This window comes from Mus musculus, chromosome 9, assembly GCF_000001635.26.
Source record: "Mus musculus strain C57BL/6J chromosome 9, GRCm38.p6 C57BL/6J".
NCBI classification, from domain to species: Eukaryota; Metazoa; Chordata; class Mammalia; order Rodentia; family Muridae; genus Mus; species Mus musculus.
Window position 1 is genome coordinate 88,392,823 of NC_000075.6, and position 21,699 is coordinate 88,414,521.

Here is a 21,699-nt window from a genome sequence, read left to right on the forward strand (position 1 = left end):
AGGACAATGACTTTGCTGTGTGCTTATACAGTAAGACTGACAGCAGCTACTACAAAATAAACACTGCCTCTGACCTGGACCGAGTAAGAGCCTGTTGCTGCACAGTTATGACAGGACGCACCTCAGCCAGTTACTCGGAGTCATCTGCTCCTGACGCCGTGCTCTGTGTTCCTGATCTATAGCTCGTTCCCCTGCCACTCAGTTAACGTAGTCTAAAAACCACTGCCGTTCCCTTTCTCACCTCCAGACGCTTCCCTTCCCTGAGCTCTGCTTTAAGTTTCTATCCGTCAATCCCAAAATGTGCAAGGCTCTGTGTTCCCTTTCACACTGGACGCCGCACCAGCTAGACCGAGCCAAGCGGAGCTGGTCACTGTGCGGCTGGCGCTGTTCACTTCTCCATTACAACCACACCTGAGACAGCCAAAGGACAGGCAGCGAAGAGGAAGGCATTCGGGAGAGTTGGGTCTGCTCATGCTTCATCCAGCTCTACTCAGCCACTGACAAAGTGGGGGTGGGGCAGGATGGTGGGGTGATGTGGGAGAGGTAAACATGATTAAAATATAATGTATAGGAGAAGTTAATTTAAAAACTGGTTAAAATTCAAAGAAAAGAATGGGGAAAGGGATTGCTGTTTAAACTGGTGTAATACAAGAGCTGGAGAGATGCTCAGAACAGCGGATGACCTACACTTCAGAGCTGGGAACCACACTGTAGGGAAAACCAACGTCCACAAGTGACCTCTACATATGTGCCATCCACTCACGTGCATGCACACTAATGCAGCAAATAAGCTGATGGAATAGTCAGTGTAGTGGTCAATGCACTAATAATAACTAAGTACAATAATTAATGATGACAGCAACAAAACAGAAAGAAGAGGGACCAGAGAAAGAGTGCAGTGGCTGCGAGCACTGGCTGCTCTTCCAGAGGACCCAGGTTTGGTTCCCAGCACTCACGGTGTGGTTTACAACCTCGTGTCACTCCAGTTATAGGCCCCAGTTATAGGTCAGGCACATACATATAAAAAAACATACAGGCAAAACTCTCACACACAAGATAAAAATAAATAAATCTTAGAAACACAAAACAGTAAAAGAAGTTCATATAAGATTCCTTGTTGGGCTGTTGGGCTGTAAGGTGTCTATCAGGAAGCCATTCAGTGTTGGTTGAACAAATTAGCTAACTGTTAGCAGGTAACCTAGGAAACACCGAGCTTTCATTCCGGTTTTGTTCTGGACACTTAGGTATAATCGCATTCAATAGTTACAGGCAACAAGTTTGCACTCAGTAAAGACAGACCCATAGGCAAAAGACTCAGAACTAGATGTCAGGGGTCGGGGAGTACGTGGGGTGGGAGGCAGGATGGGTGGGGGAGCTGGAGGTGTGGAGGGTTGACACCCAGAGGGGAGTTTCCCCTTCTAAGGGGAATGGGGAGAGGAAGACAAGAGGAGGTGATGGGAGGAGAGGAAGGGCTGACACTGGGCTGTAAAGTGAATAAATAAATTTAATAATAATAATAATAAAGGAAGGCTCAGAACTCTTACCTGCTCGTCTGTCGTTTCTTTCAACATCGATACAAAACACAGGAATTCTCTCCTTCTTCTCTTTCCTTTCAGAGGAGGGATCTTCAAAAAAGTCTACATACGGAATGCTAATTTTCCAGGCAGCAAGGTTTCGAGGAGTGTTAGGTGTGCTCACAGCTTCTACTGGAGAGTCATCCTCCATTACCACAATCCCTTCTTCAATCTGGAAAATGTTATCAAGGTGAACTTATGTTTCTCATACATCCTATACCACAGCACGTGAGATACAACTGCCAAGCCGTGTGCGGATTAGTTTAATTTTTTTAACTTAGGAAACTAGGTCATACAAAATTTTCTAGTGAAAAGGTAAAGATAAAATGTTAAACTTGGGAAGTGGACAGGGAGTGGAGGGGAGGAACTAGGAGGAGAAGAGGGAGGGGAAACTATGGCTTGGATGTAAAATTAATGAATTAGCTAATGAATTTAAACAATGCTAAACTGAACAAGCTCCTGGCATCAACTCCACGTTTCATGTCATGTATGGGTCAAAGTATAAAAGAAAATAGAGACAGGCACTTCAGAGATGGTGGGAAGCATTTAAAAGATGCAAATATAAAACGTCCAAACATGATGATAAATAAAAATGAATACAGTCGTCTTTCATGTCAGAGTGTAGAAGTTCACAGATGGCACCGCGCCCTCGACGTAGTCACACAGATGAATTGCACCCATGGCACATGCTTGCCATCTGTCAGCAGAGCCTTTCTCAAGTTTGGCAATGCATTTCTACGATGAGCCATGAAACAATTTTGAAAAGTAACCCCATTCCTAAAAATGTATGAAATATTTACATCAACTAATTTTTAAGAAGGTACAATTTGAAAAAAGATCTTCTTCTACAGAATTAGGTTTTTGTTTGTTTTAAAATGGGTTTTCTGTAGGTGGAGCAACCCTGGCTGTCATGGAACTGCATGTAACCAGGATGATCTTGAACTCACATAGATGTACTAGCCTCTGCCTCCTAAGTGCTGGTATTAAGGTATGTGCCACCATGCCAGGTGAATTTAGATTTCTTATCTCTTTGCTTCTAAAATCACTAACATCTATAATTTCATTTAATATCTAAAACCAAAATAATTCCCTCTAAAAAGTATTATCTAAAAAGTATTATCTATAAGCATAGTTCTTTTACATCTTTCTGAGTCTCTAGCACCTAGACATTTATTAGTCATGTTAAAGGGGACAATTAGTATAAAAATATATCCATCTTACCTGTTTATGTGTTTTTGAGACAGGGTATCTAGGCTACATGGCCTAGGCTGGCTTTGAACTAAACACCCTCCTGCTTTAGGGCTGTGTGTGCAAATTTTGCCGAGATTACAGGTGGATACCATCATACCTAGGCTATTAGCAGAGTAGCAGCATGGCTTCTCTGGATGGTATATAGACACGCCTTTAGTATGCACCTTTAACCCCAAACAATGAAGGGAAAGTTCGTTTGTAGGAGGAAGCACCCATGTTTGAAAGTGATGTCTAATTGAGTGGCAGGCAAAGTAACGAATCAGAGAAAGATTTGACAGAGAGGCTATGTCCAACTCTCACAAGAACAGAGAAGAAAGGGAAGCTACTTAAGGGAGCCATGCAGAGAAGGGGGAAGTTTTACTGTGACAGTTTTAAAGAGCCAGGTAGCAGACAACACAGGCTAGACACAGGAGAAGACAGAATATAAGAAAGAGTCAGAAGATTAGAACAGATTGCCAAAGTTAATATGAGGCCAAGCAGAGCATTTCAGTCAGAAGCTGAGAGAAACCAACTTGAATCAGTCAGCTTGGAGAGGAGTTTTGAATCAGAACAGATGAGTTGACCAGCCAACCAGAGTTCAGAAAGAACTAGAAAGGGTGAGTTTATTGAGCAGTAAGTCTCAGAGGCTGAAACCATTCTAGGCCTGGATTAGATTGTACAGAGGTTGGAAGTTTCCAGGCCTAGGCCTAGGTTAGCAGATGGAGGCACTAAGACTCAGAGATGACAATGAAATTAAATCAGGTGAATAAAAGTTACTTTTAAGCAGGGTATGGTGGTACATGCCTTTATTTCCAGCAGAGGCAGGCGGATTTCTGAGTTCAAGGCCAGCCTGGTCTACAAAGTGAGTTCCAGGACAGCCAAGGCTGCACAGAGAAACCCTGTCTTGAAAAACCACACACACACACACACACACACACAGAACCAGACATACCAATTAGCCTGATCATAGAGGTGCACCATGGCTGATAAGTGGCACCTTACTTAGTGCTCTGGCCTCTACACACGTGGATCATTTATACATATATATATTGCTTATACTCTATAGTATAAATATGTAAAATTGTCATGTGTTAATTAAATAATATATTCAAAAATAATAACAATCATATTATTAAGGGCACAAAGAAAGAAAATGCTCAGATCTATTAGTAGCTCAAGTAAAGGTTAATGAACATCAGGTGAATTTTAAAAGGTAACTGTGAAGTTTTCTGTGTAGAGAACAGCAGAAAAGGACCATGAAGCAGAACTGTGTGTGCAAAGACGCAGAAAGGCACGAAAGCATGAGGAGAGAAATACAAATGCACGTAACCAAGGTGTCCTGTCAAACAGGTCTAGGATGAGACCTGAGCGCCTAAAGTTCCACAGTCTAAGCCATGGGAAATTAAGGCTTCTCATAACTATACAAACATCCCTGAAGCATAAGGCTGGAAAGAGATAACATCTGGACTGAAACAAACGCCCAGTGAAAAGACAGTAAAGGGCTAGCAAGATACCTCTTTCAAGGAAGTACCTGCCTTGCAAACAAAAGGACCTGAGTTGAATCAGCAGAACCTGTTTAAAAGACCTGTGAACCAGGTGTGGTCGCCTATGCTTGGAAGCCAGGCAAAGCCAGCCTGGCTCTACATAGTGAGTACCAGGCCAGCCAGGGCTACATAGTAAGACAGACCCTGATTGATTTTTCTGTTTGTTTTGAGACAGGGCTTCACTATGTAGCTCTGTTTGTCCTGGAACTCACTATATACACCCAGGATAGTCTCAAACTTACAGAGAGATTTCCCTTCCTCTGCCTTCCAAAAACTGGGATAAAAGGTATGGACTACTATGTCAGGCTGCCAAATCCTATTTAAAAAAAAAAAAAAGTTGTGCACAGTAGTGCAGGCTGATAGTCGCCACACTAGGGAGGAAGACATTCGCAGATCCTTGGGTCTCAATGGCATATCAGCCTAATCTACTTGATGAGCTCCAGGCCATTGAGAGACTTTGTCTCAAATACGTAACAAACAAACAAACAAACAAATAAGGCCAGCAAGATGGCTTAGTAAAGGTGCTTGCTTCTAAGCCAGGTGATGACCAGGACCTTCATGGTAGCAGGAGAGAACTTACTCCTGCCAAGTTGTCCTTTGACATGTGGAAACATATATACCATGTACACACACTCTTAGGACAGAAAACAAAACAAAACAAAGCAAAACGGTGCACCATACCTGATGAATGGCAGTTTCCTTAGTCCTCCAGCTTCCACACATGTGTACACACACGCACCTACATCTACACAAACATACACACACACACACACACACACACACCCCTACATCCATAAAAACATACACACACACAGTAAGTTATCTGACTACTAGAAATGCCTGGGCTTATTTTCCTTAGGATGCATCAAGGTGGGTCTAAGGAAAGGTATTTAAGGTATGGGGTTAGTACAATGAAACTACAAAACTAGTCATAAGAATGAACATTTACATATAAAGGAAGTCTGAAGGGAGAAAATAAAAGATAGAGAATATAAGCTAGCAGACCCCACACTTAATGCATTTTAACCAGAAAACTGTACGTAGGTTATACTTAATGTTTTCACTTACAAAGTCATCTTCGCCTTCAGCCACCCCGTAATTAGGCAGCACAGCTCCCTCCATTGTCGTACTCTTGAATACGCCTTTAATTTTGCTACCTATTCTGCTGATTCCAAACGATTCTCCTCTTTTTTGTGTGCTTCTAAATATTAAACAAATACGCATCAGGTACATAGCAAATTACCAGCACCGACTACTATAGGCAATGCCAAAGAAAAAGCTACCTAGCTATGAAAGGGAAAGTTGGAGGAAGATTAACAAAGCTTGGAGTTTTCAGTTACTGATTAAGTCTCAACATCCAGGAGTCAAAACAGTCAGAACATTTAAATTCTCTGTATCAATACATGAGACAAAGTTTACTGACAAACATTTGAAATTTAGCTAATGCTAACTTCAAAAGCTTAACTGAACAAAAATTTTTGAAAGATGATAGCCCCCTAGTGGTATATAGTTTTCATTACCACAGAATTTTGAAAAAATGTACATATGCATGAATCTGTCAACTTTTAAAAACTGTACATCTATTGAGAGTAGTGGTTCTCAACCTTCCTAATGCTGCGACTCTTTAATACAGTTTCTTATGTTGTGCTGACCCCCCATCTTAAATTATTTCCATTTGTACTTCATAACTGTAACTATGCTACCCTTATGAACTGTAATGTAAATATTTTTGGAGATAGAGGCTTGTCAAAGGGGTCGTAGTCCACAGGTTGAGAACCAATGACTTAAAGTGCTAAATCACTAAAATAATACAGTATAAAATTATAAAACTATGATCTCCCCATTACATTTTTCAGATAAAGGTTAATGAAAAAATAATTTACCTCTATGACAAATGCTAAAGTAAATTCATTTTTATAGTCTCACATTCCAAAGGGAATCAGGTATAAAACAAATGCACTTAATGTCAAAGTTATACAAAAAATGAAAAGAAAGAAAGAAAGAGAGAAAGAAGGAAGGAAGGAAGGAAGGAAGGAAGGAAGGAAGGAAGGAAGGAGAGAGAGAGAAGAGAAAGGAAGGGAGATGGAGGGAGGGAGAGAGTGAGGGAAGGAAGAGAGGGAGGGAGGGAGGAAGGGAGGGAGGGAGGGAGGAAGGGAGGGAGGGAGGAAGGGAGGGAGGGAGGAAGAAAGGAAAGAAGGAAGGGAAGGAAGCAAGATAGACAGGCAGACAGACAGACGGATGCATGCATGTCGGGGAGAATGGTTAGCAGTGATGGGAAGAAGAAAAGCAGGCAGAGTGCTGAGGAGGCAGCTAGCTCTGCCATAAACATTAAACACTAGTTTTACAAATTTTTCAAAAGTCAATTTCCAAAAGCAGAAGTAGCTAAAAAGAAAGAAGAAAGACCAAAAGCAGCAAAAATGCAACCCATTAGAGCCAAATGCTCTGTTTCAGTAAACCAAACTGTAACTTTTATCTAATTTAAAATTTGAGTACTACCACCACCAAAGACCCAACAAGAGACTATTGTAAAACTTAACCATTTTCTTAGGATATCTAACTCAATGGAGCTATTATTCCTATATGAAAAATGTATCTACTGAAATAATTCAACAACTGGAGATATAAAAAACATGGATCACGTTTCAAAGGTACCATGTTTACTGTAACAAGATTATTTCATGCATTGTCTTTGGAACAAATCAAACTTATTTTAAAGCTAGAAAACTATTAGTAAGTGGTAAATAGTACTAGAAACAAACTAGACTATTTTTATCTAAACAAACATACAGTTAAAAAGCAAGCATGCAGTTTTTTTTAAAGTAACAGTTTTAGATATTATAAGCTCTGATGAACATATTTCCAGATGAAAATAAAAATACTAAAATCTCTAGACCTTACATAGCCATTCCAGTCTCTAGAATTTAGAGTCTATAAAACAATATAGGTTTTGGACTACAGCTTTTTTCAAAAGTCTCATTTGTGATTATGCCTCAATCCACAGAAACACCATTATATTTACTTGGGGCAAAATAAATAAGTAAAAAGTAAAGCCCACAATTCTTTAATTACAAAGAATTCTAAAAATTATTCAGCAGCCCTCCTTATCCCTTAAAGGGAGTTAACAACTCTTAAAAGATACTGGTAGATAAATAATAAAAATATCTTAATATTATCAGAACATTTTATTTCATAAGTGCATGCTATTTCAAAAATACCCCTAAGAGCCGGGCAGTGGTGGTGCACACTTTTCATCCCAGCACTTGAGAGGCAGGTGAGCTCTGAACTCAAGGCCAGCCTGGTTGAGAGAACAAGTTTCAGGACAGCCAGGGTTACAGAGAGAAGTCAGGGGGGTTGCGGGGAAGGGGGTGTTTCTGAATCCAAAATAAAAATTCACTTTAAAAATTTATCCTAAATAATTCATATAAAGGCAGGGACATCACTGTGCTTCATATTTTTCCTTTTTAGTTGCACCTAGGTTGCCTGAGGTGAACTCTCTAGATTAAAACAGACAATTTATGCTGGAAAAAAAAAAGTCACATGCCCAGGACTTACCGGAAATCATCCAAACTTAGGCTACCTCTGCAATATCAGATATGTGAGATTATACGAGGAGAGGAGGAGAGAGAGAAAGCCCAGATATTAAATATGTTTCACCTTATAATTCAAAATCAGATTTAAAAGCTTCAAAGTTATACAAGTGCGAAGGAATCCTTATCAATAACACGATACAGGGAAGAAGACAGCACACAGCTGTTTGGGTATTTGTGATCTAGATTATTAATGTTTTTGAAAACAGTATGTTGGAAAATCATTCAGCATGTTCTTTTCCTTAGATGTACCATGTGGTACAGCACAACACAGAGAGACTAAACTAACCAACAGAAGGTCAGATTTTCAGTACAGAACTGTGTCCATGTTAGATGCACTCATTCATGAGGCTTAACACATTTTAGCCTGAGGTAAAATGAGTGTTTTCCCAGGCATGGTGCCTCATGCCTGTGCCTACGATGTATCCTAGCACTTGTGTAGTTTGAGTCTAGCCTAGACTGCACAGTAAGCTCTTGTCTCATACATACAGCAGAATGTCGGGCGGGGCGGGGGGGCCACAAAGGACGTCAGTAGTAACATTGTTTGCCTAATACACAGATGCTCTTGACTCAATCCCAAACAAACAAACAAACACAACTTTTTAAAGAAATCTTGAAGCTAAAAAAATATATTCCTAAGGAGTTGTACTTTGAGTACACAATAAACTGGGTCAGACTTCGCTGTATGCATTAAAAATTTACTTTTAAAGTACAAGTAAACAAAATGTAAACAAACCAAAAAAATAAAATCGTCTTTAAATACTTTAAGCCATTTAACAGCAAACTGGATACTCTAAATTTCCAATCAAAGGATGTTAGCAAACTCTTCTAATGGTTAAGTATCAGAGAAGAGGCCTCTTAAGTGTGACTGCTAACATTAAAGTTAAGTAAATACGGAGAAAAACATACTTTAAACGGCTGTATTCATATCTGTATGTCCAACCTGCCTTTTTTATATTTTAAAACTAGAAAAGGTATACAAAAGATACCGGGTGCCCTTAAAAGGGCAAAGAGAGCTCTCCAGCGCTGAAGCTGGAGCCTTTGACTTCAGTCATCTAGCAGGTGGGTTTTATTTAGGCAAACAATGAAAAAGACTATAATGCCATCAGAAAATAGCAACAGCAGGTTAAAACCAGTACACACCCAGAGGTAAACTGCTTACCTGTTGAATTTGGAATTGCGTGTGGGCGATTCTGCACCTCTTAAAAGTTGCCTAAAATACTTCAAAACAACAAGACAAATTAGGATTAACAAAACCAGTACTTGACATTGAAACACACTACTTTCTCTTACTTAATCTTGCTTTTTTAAAATTTATTTCGCTACTTAAATCTCAGACCCAACACTATCAGAGCCACTCTGAAGAAGTGGAGAAGCCTGACTCACCTCATCACTGTGGCAGAACATGGGGGTAAACACGTTCTCCAACAGGGAAAGGACGTGCTCATATGCTTCAAAAAGACACCTCATAGTTTGCAGCTTCACAACATCTATGTATGGGCCTTCAGCAACTATTTAAAACAACCCAATTGTACAAGTTATTGCTGAGTAACAGAAAGGTAACATATTCATTTAAATTTCACTATGTGAAATGAACATACAAACTATGTTTAATAGAAACTCCTACAGAAGAAATCTCACTAGAATGGGAAATGAGAAAGATTTACCTCCAGCTCTGAGAAACATTAGTTATGTGAGTTGTTTTATCTTATGGACTCTTTTGAGTGTCAGGGTCCCACTAAGCAGCCAGACTCAAGTGGAATTTCCTTGTAGGATAGGCTGTCCTTGAACCCATGATCTTCCTGCCTCCACCTCCAAGGGCTAAGATTACAGGCATCCACCTTCATGCCTGCCTCAGTTATATTTATAGTGAACACTTCTCTTTCTCAAAGCTTTAATCTTGTCAGTAAAATATGTAAAAAAAAAAAAAAAAGTCTTAACTAAGAAAGTTAATAAAAGGTCCTAAGTATTTTTTAAAGCATCTTAACTGCTGCTGGAATGACTAAAAAATACGTGAAGCGCTCAAGAGTGCGCTTGGTAACTGCTCTTGCAAAGGACCAGAGTTCAGTTACCAAAACCCATGTTGGCAGCTCACAACCGTCAGCACTAGAGGGCTCTAAAGCCTCTGCCCTTCAAGGGCACCTGGGCACATGTACACACTCGAACACACACACACACACACACACACACACACACACACACACACACACACGCACGCACGCACGCACTTGAAAATAATTATTCAAGCAATAAAAAGTGCCAGGAGTGGTGACTCATGCTTTTAATCCCAGCACTGGGGAAGCAGAGATGGACAAGTCTCTGAGTTTGAGATCAACCTGGTCTATAAAGTGAACTCCAAGCTACCCAGGGACACATAGTGAGAGGCTCCTCCCTCAAACAAACAACTGTATAAATTAATCTTTTTTTAAAGTAGAATAAGAGACACGAAGAAAACGCAGCAGACGGGAACAATGCCGACCACCCATGCACTATCCGCTCTGACTTACTTCTTTGAATCTCTTCGACAATGAAGGGATCAAAGCGAATTTTGTCAATGCTTTCATCCAAGCAGTAGGTCTTATAAATCTTCTGCAATTCTTCATGGAGAGATAGCATTTCATCATTTGATAACTCTGGACGCAAAATTCTATCATTAAATTCCTCTAACAAATTAGAGAGAGATTAAGAAAAAAAGTTAATATAAATGCTTTCATGAAAACTTCACGCTCTTATTCTAACTAGAAGCAGAAAATATAATCAAATTATTATTTTAAACTTTTAGAAAAGGACTTGAGAGTAGAATACTCAAATTAAAAACAAATTCAGCCAGGTAGGGGTGGCGCAAGCCTTTAATCCCAGCACTCGGGAGGCAGAGGCAGGCGGATTTCTGAGTTCGAGGCCAGCCTGGTCTACAGAGTGAGTTCCAGGACAGCCGGGACTACACAGAGAAACTCTGTCTTGAAAAAAAACAAAAAAACAAACAAAAAACAACAAAAACAACAGATACAAAAAAAAACAAACAAAAACCCAAATTCAACAAGATTTTTATGTTAATATAAAATATATAAACATGGCTAGCAATACAAATTTGCTACAACAGACTAGTAAGCATATTTGTAATATTTTCTATAAAGAACATATTAGATTAGTTTCTCATACCAAAGATCTGTCAAGATTGTAAAATCTGATTGCTCACTAAGTAATAATGACAATCCAGCTCGGAAAGTTTCTCACAGATCCAACGCGCCGTGATATTCCAGCTTGGCACTCCTAACAGAATGCTGGCCGAGCGGTGCTGATTTGGACTGTGAGATCTTTCACACAGCACCACCACACTGGATTTTTAGAGATTCTTTTCTGCTACTAGAATCTGACTGCAGGCAATGTTACGGTCATGCCCCACCTAGAAAGGACTAGACAGCTGGAGAAGCTCAGTCACCCGAGATATCTAGCATGAAATGTCGTCTGGACAGCAGATCTGCTCTAAACAGCCACAGCACTAGCAAGCATGGTGACGTCACTGGTGACACGCAGAGGAAGCCTCACCGACTGTCAGACAGAACTGCAGGACGTGCACGGCCCCTTCTTGTTTCAGGAAGTTCATAAAGCGGAACAAAAGGTCCTGCTGTTCTCTGATTTGTTTCAGCTCTAACTTCAGCACCTTGTCGCAACATGAGAGGAAGAGTAAGTGAAAGATACATGAATGTATTTTAAAACTGTTATCTCCAAAACATTAATGCTGAAAACACTCACGGATGGCTTTTTATTTCTAGGTTCTGCAAATTTCTGCAGGAATGGAACCAAAGGGGAAGCTGGTTCAGTTGCTTTTTCAGGCTTGGAAGAAACAGAATTATCAATTCAGTAAAATTCGCACTAGAGTTGGTACATACAGTTCAAACAAAGCAGTTCCAAGTGTCGCACGCAGTACGCTCAATACTCACAGGGCTGTCGTCTATGAAGATGATAAGCAAATGATTGACAGTATCCTAATGGGACGTAAGAAGCACAGGTCAGAATAACCCACTGTCATGTTCTGCCAAAAATTCTCAGAACTTTCACATTATCAAGTTTGCTAGAAAAATAAACAGCACAGTGACTGGCTAAATATCTGTATCTGTGTGTTACAGAGGGACTCCTAAAGAACTACAATCAAACCAGTCAGAACTGTTGAAAGTGTCCATCCAAGAACAAATAAATAAGCAAAATGTGACACACACATAGAATGGATTACTACTGAGACTTGGCAAGGAAAGGACTACTAAAACATTCCTCTGCCAAGGAATTACTGTTTATGGGTGTAGAATTTACAGGATTTTCGTTTTGTTAAGACCAACACTTTGGAAGGTGATGATGATGGTCACTCAAATAAGCACATGTTTCAAAACAATGTACTATACACACAAAATGGCTAAACAGTAATTCAAGAGTATTTTATAAAAAAGAAAGAAAGAAAGAAAAAGAAAAGAAAAAATGTAATCTTACTGGATCAGCTAGGAAATCCAAAGAAGGAAGAAGCACAGAACCAGACAGAATCTCTCTTATGAGTAATGTCAGGGACCTGGAGACAGAAGTAATAATAATTAATAATAATAATTAATAATAATAATTCTGTAATCAGTGACCCGCACAAGTTCCTCATTGTCAAGCACTTAACTAACTAAAGACCCCACGGAAATGAAACTATGGGGATGGACATGGTAGCGCACGCCTTTAACCCCAGCACTGGAGAGGCAGAAAAAATTGGATCTTAGTTCAAGGCCAGCCTGATCTACACAGCAAGTTCCAGGTCAGCTACAGGCTGTACTATGAAACCATGTAGGTAGGTAGGTAGGTAGGTAGGTAGGTAGGTAGGTAGGTAGATAAGTAGGTAGATAGGTAGATAGGTAGGTAGGTAGGTAGGTAGGTAGGTAGGTAGGTAGGTAGGTAGAAAAGAAAGAAAAAAGGAAAGGGGAAAGGGGAAGGGGGAAGGGGGAGAGGGGGAAGGAGGAAGGGGGAAAGGGGAAAGGGGAAAGGGGGAAGGGGGAGAGGGGGAAGGGGAAAGAGAAAAGGGGAAGGGGGAAGGGGAAGGGGAAAGGGGGAAGGGGGAAGGGGAAAGGGGGAAGGGGAAAAGGGGAAAGGGGAAGGGGGAAGGGGGAAGGGGGAAAGGGGGAGAGGGGGAAGGGGAAAGGGGAAAGGGGAAAGGGGGAGAGGGGGAAGGGGAAAGGAAAGATGGAGCTGGGAGTGTAGTTCAGTGGAAGAGCGCTTGTCTTATGTGGCTGTTTAGGCTCCTCCCCTACGTACACACTTATCTATCCAAAAAACTCAGATTAAAATTCAGTAGGACCAGGAAGGGCCGTACAATTCTGCATTTTCAGCAAGTGTCTAGATGCTTCTGCTGCAGCATCACACACTTGGACTTGCGCTCTTCATTTGCTAAAAGTGCCCACTGTTTAAAGGAAATGAGCGCTCTCTTACAGGAGGGAGCAGGAAGACATCAGAGCACTTTTCCTTCTCGAATCTTTGCTAGCTTTATAAGTTCACGTTTACAGGCTGGAGATGTAGCTGAGAGACTGAGTAGCATGTACAAGGTCCCGGGTTTGCTCCTTAACACACACACCAAAAAACTGTGTATGTATGGTATATCCAACAGCATGCGCCCTAAGACTAAGGACAATTTAACTGGCAACACAAATGAGACTAAAGATTTCTTTACGAAGGAGGATCAGTATGTTTCCCAGGACGGATTTTCACATTTGCACTCTGCTCAGGCACCTACATAGATGAGATCACAGCAGCATATCCAGCTAGACAGCTTGATCAAAACACTAAAATACCTCTACCAACATGCACTTCTATATCGTCTAATGATTAAATATTTGCAAGTACATCACTGAGCTGAGCATGGTGACACAGACCTACAACCCTAAATTGGGAGACAAAGCAGGTCGAGAACACTATGTAGCATGGCCCTGTCTCAATGAACGGAAAGGAAGAGAGGGAGAGCGGACAGAGGAGAGAGGAAAGAATGAGCCACAATTTTCCCCTCTAAATTGTTCTTTTACTGTAAATAACAATCTAAGAACTATCAGGATAAGGGTAATGAAGTAACTTATGGGCAAAATCCACATATACTTCTCTAGAAGAAGGGGGAATGGAGGGAAGGACCCCTAATTATTCTTTCCAGCTGGACAGCTTAAAAACCAAACTTGTCTGCAAAGTATGCTCAAAGTGTTTCTGTCTATAAGAATCATGGTATGCATGTCTTTAAAAAGGAACATCAAGAAAATAAAGCAGAAATATTTCAAATAAAATTAAGTGTCCTCATTTATTTAACTGTGACTTCTACAATCAGTTTTTAATAACAAATTCTAAGGCAAAATAACAAATACTCAGCACCTAAATTGGCATTTTAACATCTGACCAAATTATTCTCAAGTGAAAAACTATTCATACCATAAATTTATACCAAGTTTTAGTGAAGCCTTATTATAATAAAACAGCAATATACATGCTATATGTATATGCTATATAGATATATTCACTATATACATTACAAATACTACTATGATATTTTCTAGTGCGTTTATACCTGCAGTCTGTTGCTTTAGGAGGCAAAATATAAGGAAAAAGTAACTCAGTAAGCTTCCTTAAATACTGTAATTCATCTCTTCGACTTCTCAGGGCCACATGAAGCTCTGGACCATATTCTTCTAAAGCGGCTTGTTGTAAATACTCCGTGTTCTTTACTGTAAATAACAATAAAAACTATTGGATGAGTTATGAAATATTAAATTACTTCATTTGCATTAGCATACAGAACATGTATTCCTCATTCCTCTCCTGGCCCCTGCTTTCTGAATAGAAATGGAAAATTTTACAGAAATAAGACATAAAGGAAGACTTTCTCCTCTCCCATGAACTTACTTACAGCAGTGGTTTGAATAGGGATGACCCCATAGGCTCATAAATTGGAATGTTTGTTCATTAGGGAATGGTAATACTTGACAGAAATTAGGAGGTGTGGCCTTGTTAGAGTAGGTGCGCCTTGTGAGAAGTGTCACTGGGAGGGGCTTTAAGGTTTCAATACTTAAGCCAGGCCCAGTGTCTCTTTCTCTTCCTGCTCCCTGCCAGTCCGCATGTAGAACTCTCAGCTCCCTCTCCAGCACCGCTTCCTGCCACGGTGGGAATGGACCTCTGAAACTGTAAGCCAATCCCAATGAAATGTTTTCCTGTATGAGAGGCTGTGGTCCTAGTGTCTCTTCACAGCAATAGAACATTACTAGGATACTTTTTATTTTTTTGGAATAAATTCATTTTCTGAGTCTTTTTCCCTGAGCAAATAAGAATTCAAACTCATGACTTCTATATTATATACTAACAAATGACTTAAGTGGGGCAAGGGGAACTAAAGAAAATGTGCCCTAGTAGACACAAGAGTTATTGCTTCCTGTTTTTATATCAATACTATCCAGATATTATCCAGACAACCACTAAGAGTATGGAAGAAAGTGGCTTCTCCAGCTAGTGTCACGTTTTTAGCCAGATCACAGTATATAGAAAAGATTGAGTAACCAAAAGTAACCATTGAAAAGATGAAGGAGAGCCTTAGCTCTTCATTGCTTATAAACGAGTCTGTCATTAACCTCCAGAAGATAGTTAGGATGTCTGAGGGGGAGTCTAGTAAGATAGAAGAAGACAAATCTAGCTTTCTTGTTGTGTAATTATCACTGTAATATTGAAGTTATGTGGCTTTCTGAAACGTATTATTCAGAAAAAATAAGAGAGGCATTTGTTTTCATATGTTAAACTTTGTCATGCTAGGGTAAAATCTTAAGTTGGAAGAATATTTTATTGCAGACTTTTGATGAAGGGAAGAAATTAATTATGTTGCTGGAAGACTGTCTATAAATAATCAAAATATTTAAATAGAATATATTTGATGTGATATTAAAAAGCTACTGAATGTTGTGGAAGATAAGAAATGTCTAGTCAAGTAAAAAGTTGGCCTATTTAAAACAACAACAACAACAAAGAAACCAGTGTGAAACAGATGTGATTTTGACTGACACTAAGGAAAGGTCAAGCCTACTGACACTTTGTCCTATGTCCTCTGACAGTAAAGTACTCTTTACGAGACTGCTACAAAGATGCCATCTCCTGTCTACTCTGTGCCAGTGAAAGTCAAGCAAATGTTAGTGTACGTTTTAGTCAGGCATGGTGACTTGTACTTGCAATGCATGGAAGGTAAAGGCAAGAGAATCAGCAGTTCTCTGCATTGGTTACATAGCAAGTTCAAACCCAGCCTGAGCTACAGAAGACCCTGTCTCAAATTAAACCAACCAAATAAATAAATTAGTATTAAGTTATATACATGCAAAATCTTTTAAACTCATTCATTTAAGAATGTTTTAAGGGTATAGTAATTTTTACTTATGTGGCTGGTGCCCAAAGAAGCCAGAAGAGGGCATTGGTTACCCTGGGATTGAAGTTCAAGATGGCCATGAGCTACTCTGTGGGTGCTTGGAATTGAACCTTACTCCTCAGAAGAGCAGCCAGTGTTCTTAACCTCTAAGCCATCTCTCTTGGTAAGATTCTCTTTTAGAATACTTATATTTATTATTTTTAGATTATGTGTATATGTATGTGCTTGTGGGTATGTGCACATAAGTACAGATGCCTCCAACGTCCAGAACAGGACCTTGAAGCCTGCGGCACTAAGCATCAAGTGGGAAACCACCTGACATGGTTAATGAGACCTTAACTTGTGTCCTCTACAAGAGCAGTATGTGCTCGTAATTACTGTGCCACCTCTCTAGCCCAAGGGCAAAATTATTTTTGTTGCTGTTTTTGAGACAATATTTCACTATGTAGTCTTGGCTGCCTATGTAGACCAGACTGGCTTCAAACTCACAGAGATCCCCCTGCTTCAACCTTCTGGGTGCTAAGACTTAAAAGTGTACACTACTACACCCAGCTCCCAGGTGTATAATTCTTACCTGATGCAAGAACACAGAATAATTTTAAATGCTAAACCAATAGTTTTATTAATATATTAATCAAATCTACTTACAGCACAATTTCACAAAATAGGCACTAGCTAAATTAATTGAGGTTGTGAGGAATGGAAAAATGGCTTCGTGCTCAAATAAGGGCACACTTCAAGCTGTTTTTCCATTGCAAAACACTCAGAGCTGTCCCTTACAACAAGGTTTTGGAACTGAACTGCAAATTGTAATACTGTAATAGAAATACAAGCTGTTTCTATACAGTCACCTATGCAGAATGGTACTCTTCATAGTTCATTTCAGAGAGCACTGAGGAAGAGTACCAAACACAGAAAACCTCAGTCTCACACAGAAGCAAGTACAAGGAACAGAACTGTTAAAGGGAGTATTTTTGGCTTGATTTTAGAGCAAGGAAAGTCCTTAGTCAGCAATTCCTCATTCAATGAGAAAACACTTAATTAACACATGCTTGGTGTAAATCACGCCAGCAAAAGGAAAAGGCCGACAGAAACTTTAAAAGGGAAGGCAGGGAATTAGCAGAACTGTGGTATGGAAAACAAACATGATACATGAATGACCTAGAACATGAGACACAGGATGACCTAGAACAGTCTGAAACTGCAGAAATCATAGAACCTGGAAAGGGACCTGAGCGACAAGAGCAGACCATCACTCAAAGAACAACTGGGTTGTTTCCTTTTTAAAGCTATTCTCAAAGATCCTGTGAATAGCACTAGTAAGTATGTCAGTACTCACATCAGTATTTTTTTAATGTATAAACAAAATCACTCCAACTACCATGGAAAACTGTATTACCTTTCTGTCTTGCTTTAACAATCACTTCTATATGTTTCATTGCTGCTTTTAATAGTTTCTTGGTTATAATAGATGGAATATCCACCTAGAAAAATGAACAAAAATAAGACTTAAAAATTACTAAATTGGAATAGCAACAACACTGTATTTACAATACTAGAATGAAGCTAAAAGGGACTAGAATCAATATAATTGATAAGAATATATTATAAAAGAGATTATACACTTCAAAACTGCTCTCATCCCCCCCACACACACACACATGCACACTCACAAAAGATAAGTATCTGAGATAGTGGACATGTTAACTATCTTGTCTTCCTCATTCCACACTATACTGACATACCCTAACATCATTTGTATCACAAAATATACATAATTTTAAAGTATGTGATGGTTTGTATGTGCTTGGCCCAGGGAGTAGCATTGTTGGATAGTGTAGCTTTGTTGGAATAGATGTGACCTTGTGGGTGTGAGCTTTAATATCCTTGTCCTAGCTTCCTGGGAGTCAGTATTCAGCTAGTAGCCTTCAGATGAAGATGTAGAACTTTCAGCTACTTCCTATACCATGCCGGCCTAGATGCTTCCAACTCCTGCCTTGATGATGCTGGACTGAACCTCTGAACCTATAAGCCAGCCCCAATTAAACGCTGTCCTTTATAAATGACTTGCATTGGTCATGGTGTTGATTCATAGCAGTAAAACCCTAAGACAAAGTGTCTACTTAAAATAAAATAAATACTGGGAGGCAAAGGATTTGAATGGACATGTCTTTAAAGAAGATATACAAGAGCAAATAAGCAAATGGAAGGATGTTCAGCATGCCTGGCATCAGGGGCCTGCAGACCAGTTACAAAGCACCTTTCACTCACTCAAAGCTAGGTAAGGAGAAACAGTGATAGAGAGGGTGTGACCGCACACGCCAGGAGGGAGCAGCTAAGATCTACATCTACATCTAAGGCTAACTTGGAACAATTAGGGAGAACCTACCTCAAAGGAGAGTGTGAATAATGAAAGAGAGTGAGGGTAACTAACTCTGGCAAGGGAGTGAAAGGGACACGTTCACACACACAGGCGTGGCAACACAAATGCTGCGGCCACTGTGGAAAACACTCTGGCATCTAGCTCCTGGAAGAATGAGACAGAGAACTCTATCTCACAAAGCAATTAACTATGCTCTTAAACACAGACTCAAGATTAATGAAAATATAACTATTAAAATATAAATCTTCATGAGAGTTAGGTTAAAAATAAGCCAACTGAAAAATAATGAATTATGGTATATTCAGCCATCAAAAACTGAAGTGCAGAAATATGCTACAATATGACAATATAAATGAATCTACAAAATATTATACTAAGGGGATGAAATGCCACAAAGGGCCATGTATTAAATGAATCCATTTACATCAAATATCTAGAGACATAGAGACAGAGAGCAGAATGACTGTTGGCCATGTGAGTAGATTAGGGACTCTGGGGAACAGATACAAGGTCTCTTTCAGAAAACAAAAATATTCTGAAGTTGTCTGTATAAGGAGTGTATGCAGAACTTTGAAAATACTATGAAAGGTCAATGAATTCTATACTTTAAATGGATGAAAGCTATGTGTGCTATATATCAATAAAACCGTTATTAAAAATGATGGTTGTTACCATACATTTATAATCTCAGCCCTGTAGAAGCTGAGGCAGGAGGACTGCAAGTTTGAGACCAGCCTGGGCTATATACTAAGGTCTTCTTTCAAAACAAGGTAAGAAGACAAAAGGAAAAAAAGAACATATGTATGTGCTTGTGTATGTAAATATTATACTGCAAGTACAATGTACTACTGTTGTAGAAGAATCACTAGGCTAGTTCAAAGCCTAACATGTTAGTTCTACTAACACTAGTAATTAAATCATTTGAAGAATAATTTATTTAAAGTTGTTATTTAAATGAAGTATCATTAGTCATCTCATCTCTCTCTTGCCCTTTCCTCCTCCCTCCTGAGTGTGTGTGTGTGTGTGTGTGTGTGTGTGTGTGTGTGTGTATACACTCACAACCTATGGAGTCTTATTTGTATATATGTACAACTGATCCCTTACGATTGGTGTCTGGACTCGGATAAAAACAAAAAGAAAAATAAGTGAAAAAGGAGGAGGAGGAAGAGGAGGAAGAAGAAGAGGAAAAGGAGGAGGAAAAAGAGAAGCCACTGACTGCATACAGCTTTTGGCTAAGGTTGGGCCCTTGTGAACTCTTCTTCCACCCATGTAGGCACGGCAACTGGAAGGCACACCAGTTTTAAATTTCACTTGCTTTGCCTATTTCCTCAAAATTGGAATTTGTGGATATTAACCCTATTTTATCTTTCCAATTTAACAGGTTACAGAATAGTACAGTACCTCACTTATATTTGATGTACAACAACACATTTTCAATTGGTCACTGGCCATTTTATATTTTTCTTTTGTGAACTCAATGAATCAAGTGGACATAAAGCATTTAACATGGTTAAACTTTTATTTATTTTGCTTATTAATGACATATTTACATCCTAATTTATTCTTTATACGTTTAATTCTACTGAATTGACAAAGCAGTATAGAAGTAAGTGTGTATAGCCATTGAACTACACATATAGGTAAAATATCACTCCTAAGGATTTTATAAGGCAGATCATAATCACTACAATTTACATAAACATATTTAAATGAAACATGACATTGTTTTTTATATGTCTATATTATTCTTTTCATTTTTAAATTCCACAAATTAAAAAAATATATATATTAAAGGAAGCCAACCGCTCAATGGGACCAACAGTGATTGATCAACTTTTAATCTAAAATAAAAAATAAAAATAAATACATCTACTATCAGAGAAAAACCAAGATTGCCATAATGATAAAACTCCAGATTTCTCACTGTAAACATATGTACCTTGTGAATTCTTCGCACCAAGACAGATGCAAAAAACCGTAAGGTGATCCTCAGCTCATCAACAAAGGACTCATCATCCGTCACATCCCTTCAAGCAAGGACAGACAGCAGACATTCAGAAGTTCTGAGAAGCACAGCTTCACCTTGCTGGAACCAGGAAAAGCAGCTTCCTTTTGGCAAAGCCTGCCACTGAGCTACATCCCCAGCCTACAAGCATTTTGTTTGTTTGTTGTATTTGTTTGTGGTTCAAAACAGGTTTTCTCTGGCTGTCTTCAAACTCAAGAGATCTACCTGCCTCTACCTCCTGAGTGCTGGAATTAAAGGTGTATGCCACTACAGCCAGCTAATTTTCCTGAAATCTTAATGTCCCTATAGGAAGTACAGCATTTTCTTCATCAAAATCAAGAAAAATCAGTGCAAATAAGGGCTACATCCTGACTTGAAGATGGAGCTGTTACATCTCTAAGCAGAATAAGGAAGATAAACATGTCCACCATGCCTTCTACTTCCACTGAGGGGGAGGGCTATGATAGCATCAGTAGCTACTGAGAAAAAAACATGTACTTTAGAAAGACAACAGACTTTATGTCCAAAAAGTCTCAATTTTAAAGGAGGTGTCTTTTTTAGAAAAAGATTTATTTTACAAAAAAATTCATCAACAGCTTTGTGTACATTACAAATACTCCACATTTAAAACATATTCAAATCTAAAAAACAAACAAACAGAGCTGGTGAGGCCTCTCTCTCTCTCTCTCTCTCTCTCTCTCTCAAAGATTTACTTAGTTATTTTTTGAATATGAGTACACTGTAGCTGTACAGATGGTTGTGAGCCATCATGTGGCTGCTGGAATTGAACTCTGCTCAATCCATGGTGAGGCCTCTCAATGGGCAAGGGAGGACACGAGCCCCTGGAGTCTAGACGGTGGGCAGGAAGAGAGAGCCAACTCTGGCAGGCTGGTCCCCTGACCTCTATATACACTATGTGTCTGACACATGTACAAGTAAGTGTAAGTGAGAAAAATACATACACTTTCAGAAAAA

The 21,699-nt window shown here is 39.3% G+C and overlaps 1 protein-coding gene across 2 annotated transcripts in view; it reads right to left on the reverse strand.

The window, feature by feature from the left end:
- The window catches only part of Snx14 (sorting nexin 14), a 62,175-nt gene that overhangs the window by 16,068 nt on the left and 24,408 nt on the right, over nucleotides 1-21,699 (reverse strand). The window contains exons 6-18 of one of the 2 annotated variants that reach the window (NM_001359958.2): nucleotides 20,659-20,746; nucleotides 17,736-17,820; nucleotides 14,504-14,660; nucleotides 12,418-12,493; nucleotides 11,877-11,921; nucleotides 11,689-11,769; nucleotides 11,482-11,596; nucleotides 10,443-10,598; nucleotides 9,322-9,446; nucleotides 9,098-9,156; nucleotides 7,901-7,927; nucleotides 5,417-5,549; nucleotides 1,545-1,746 (exon numbers count right to left, since the gene is read on the reverse strand). In NM_001359958.2, coding sequence (NP_001346887.2) covers nucleotides 1,545-1,746; nucleotides 5,417-5,549; nucleotides 7,901-7,927; nucleotides 9,098-9,156; nucleotides 9,322-9,446; nucleotides 10,443-10,598; nucleotides 11,482-11,596; nucleotides 11,689-11,769; nucleotides 11,877-11,921; nucleotides 12,418-12,493; nucleotides 14,504-14,660; nucleotides 17,736-17,820; nucleotides 20,659-20,746 — 1,349 coding nt within the window. The remainder of the gene's footprint in view (nucleotides 1-1,544; nucleotides 1,747-5,416; nucleotides 5,550-7,900; nucleotides 7,928-9,097; nucleotides 9,157-9,321; nucleotides 9,447-10,442; nucleotides 10,599-11,481; nucleotides 11,597-11,688; nucleotides 11,770-11,876; nucleotides 11,922-12,417; nucleotides 12,494-14,503; nucleotides 14,661-17,735; nucleotides 17,821-20,658; nucleotides 20,747-21,699) is intronic. The other variant, NM_172926.4, reaches the window with a different exon arrangement.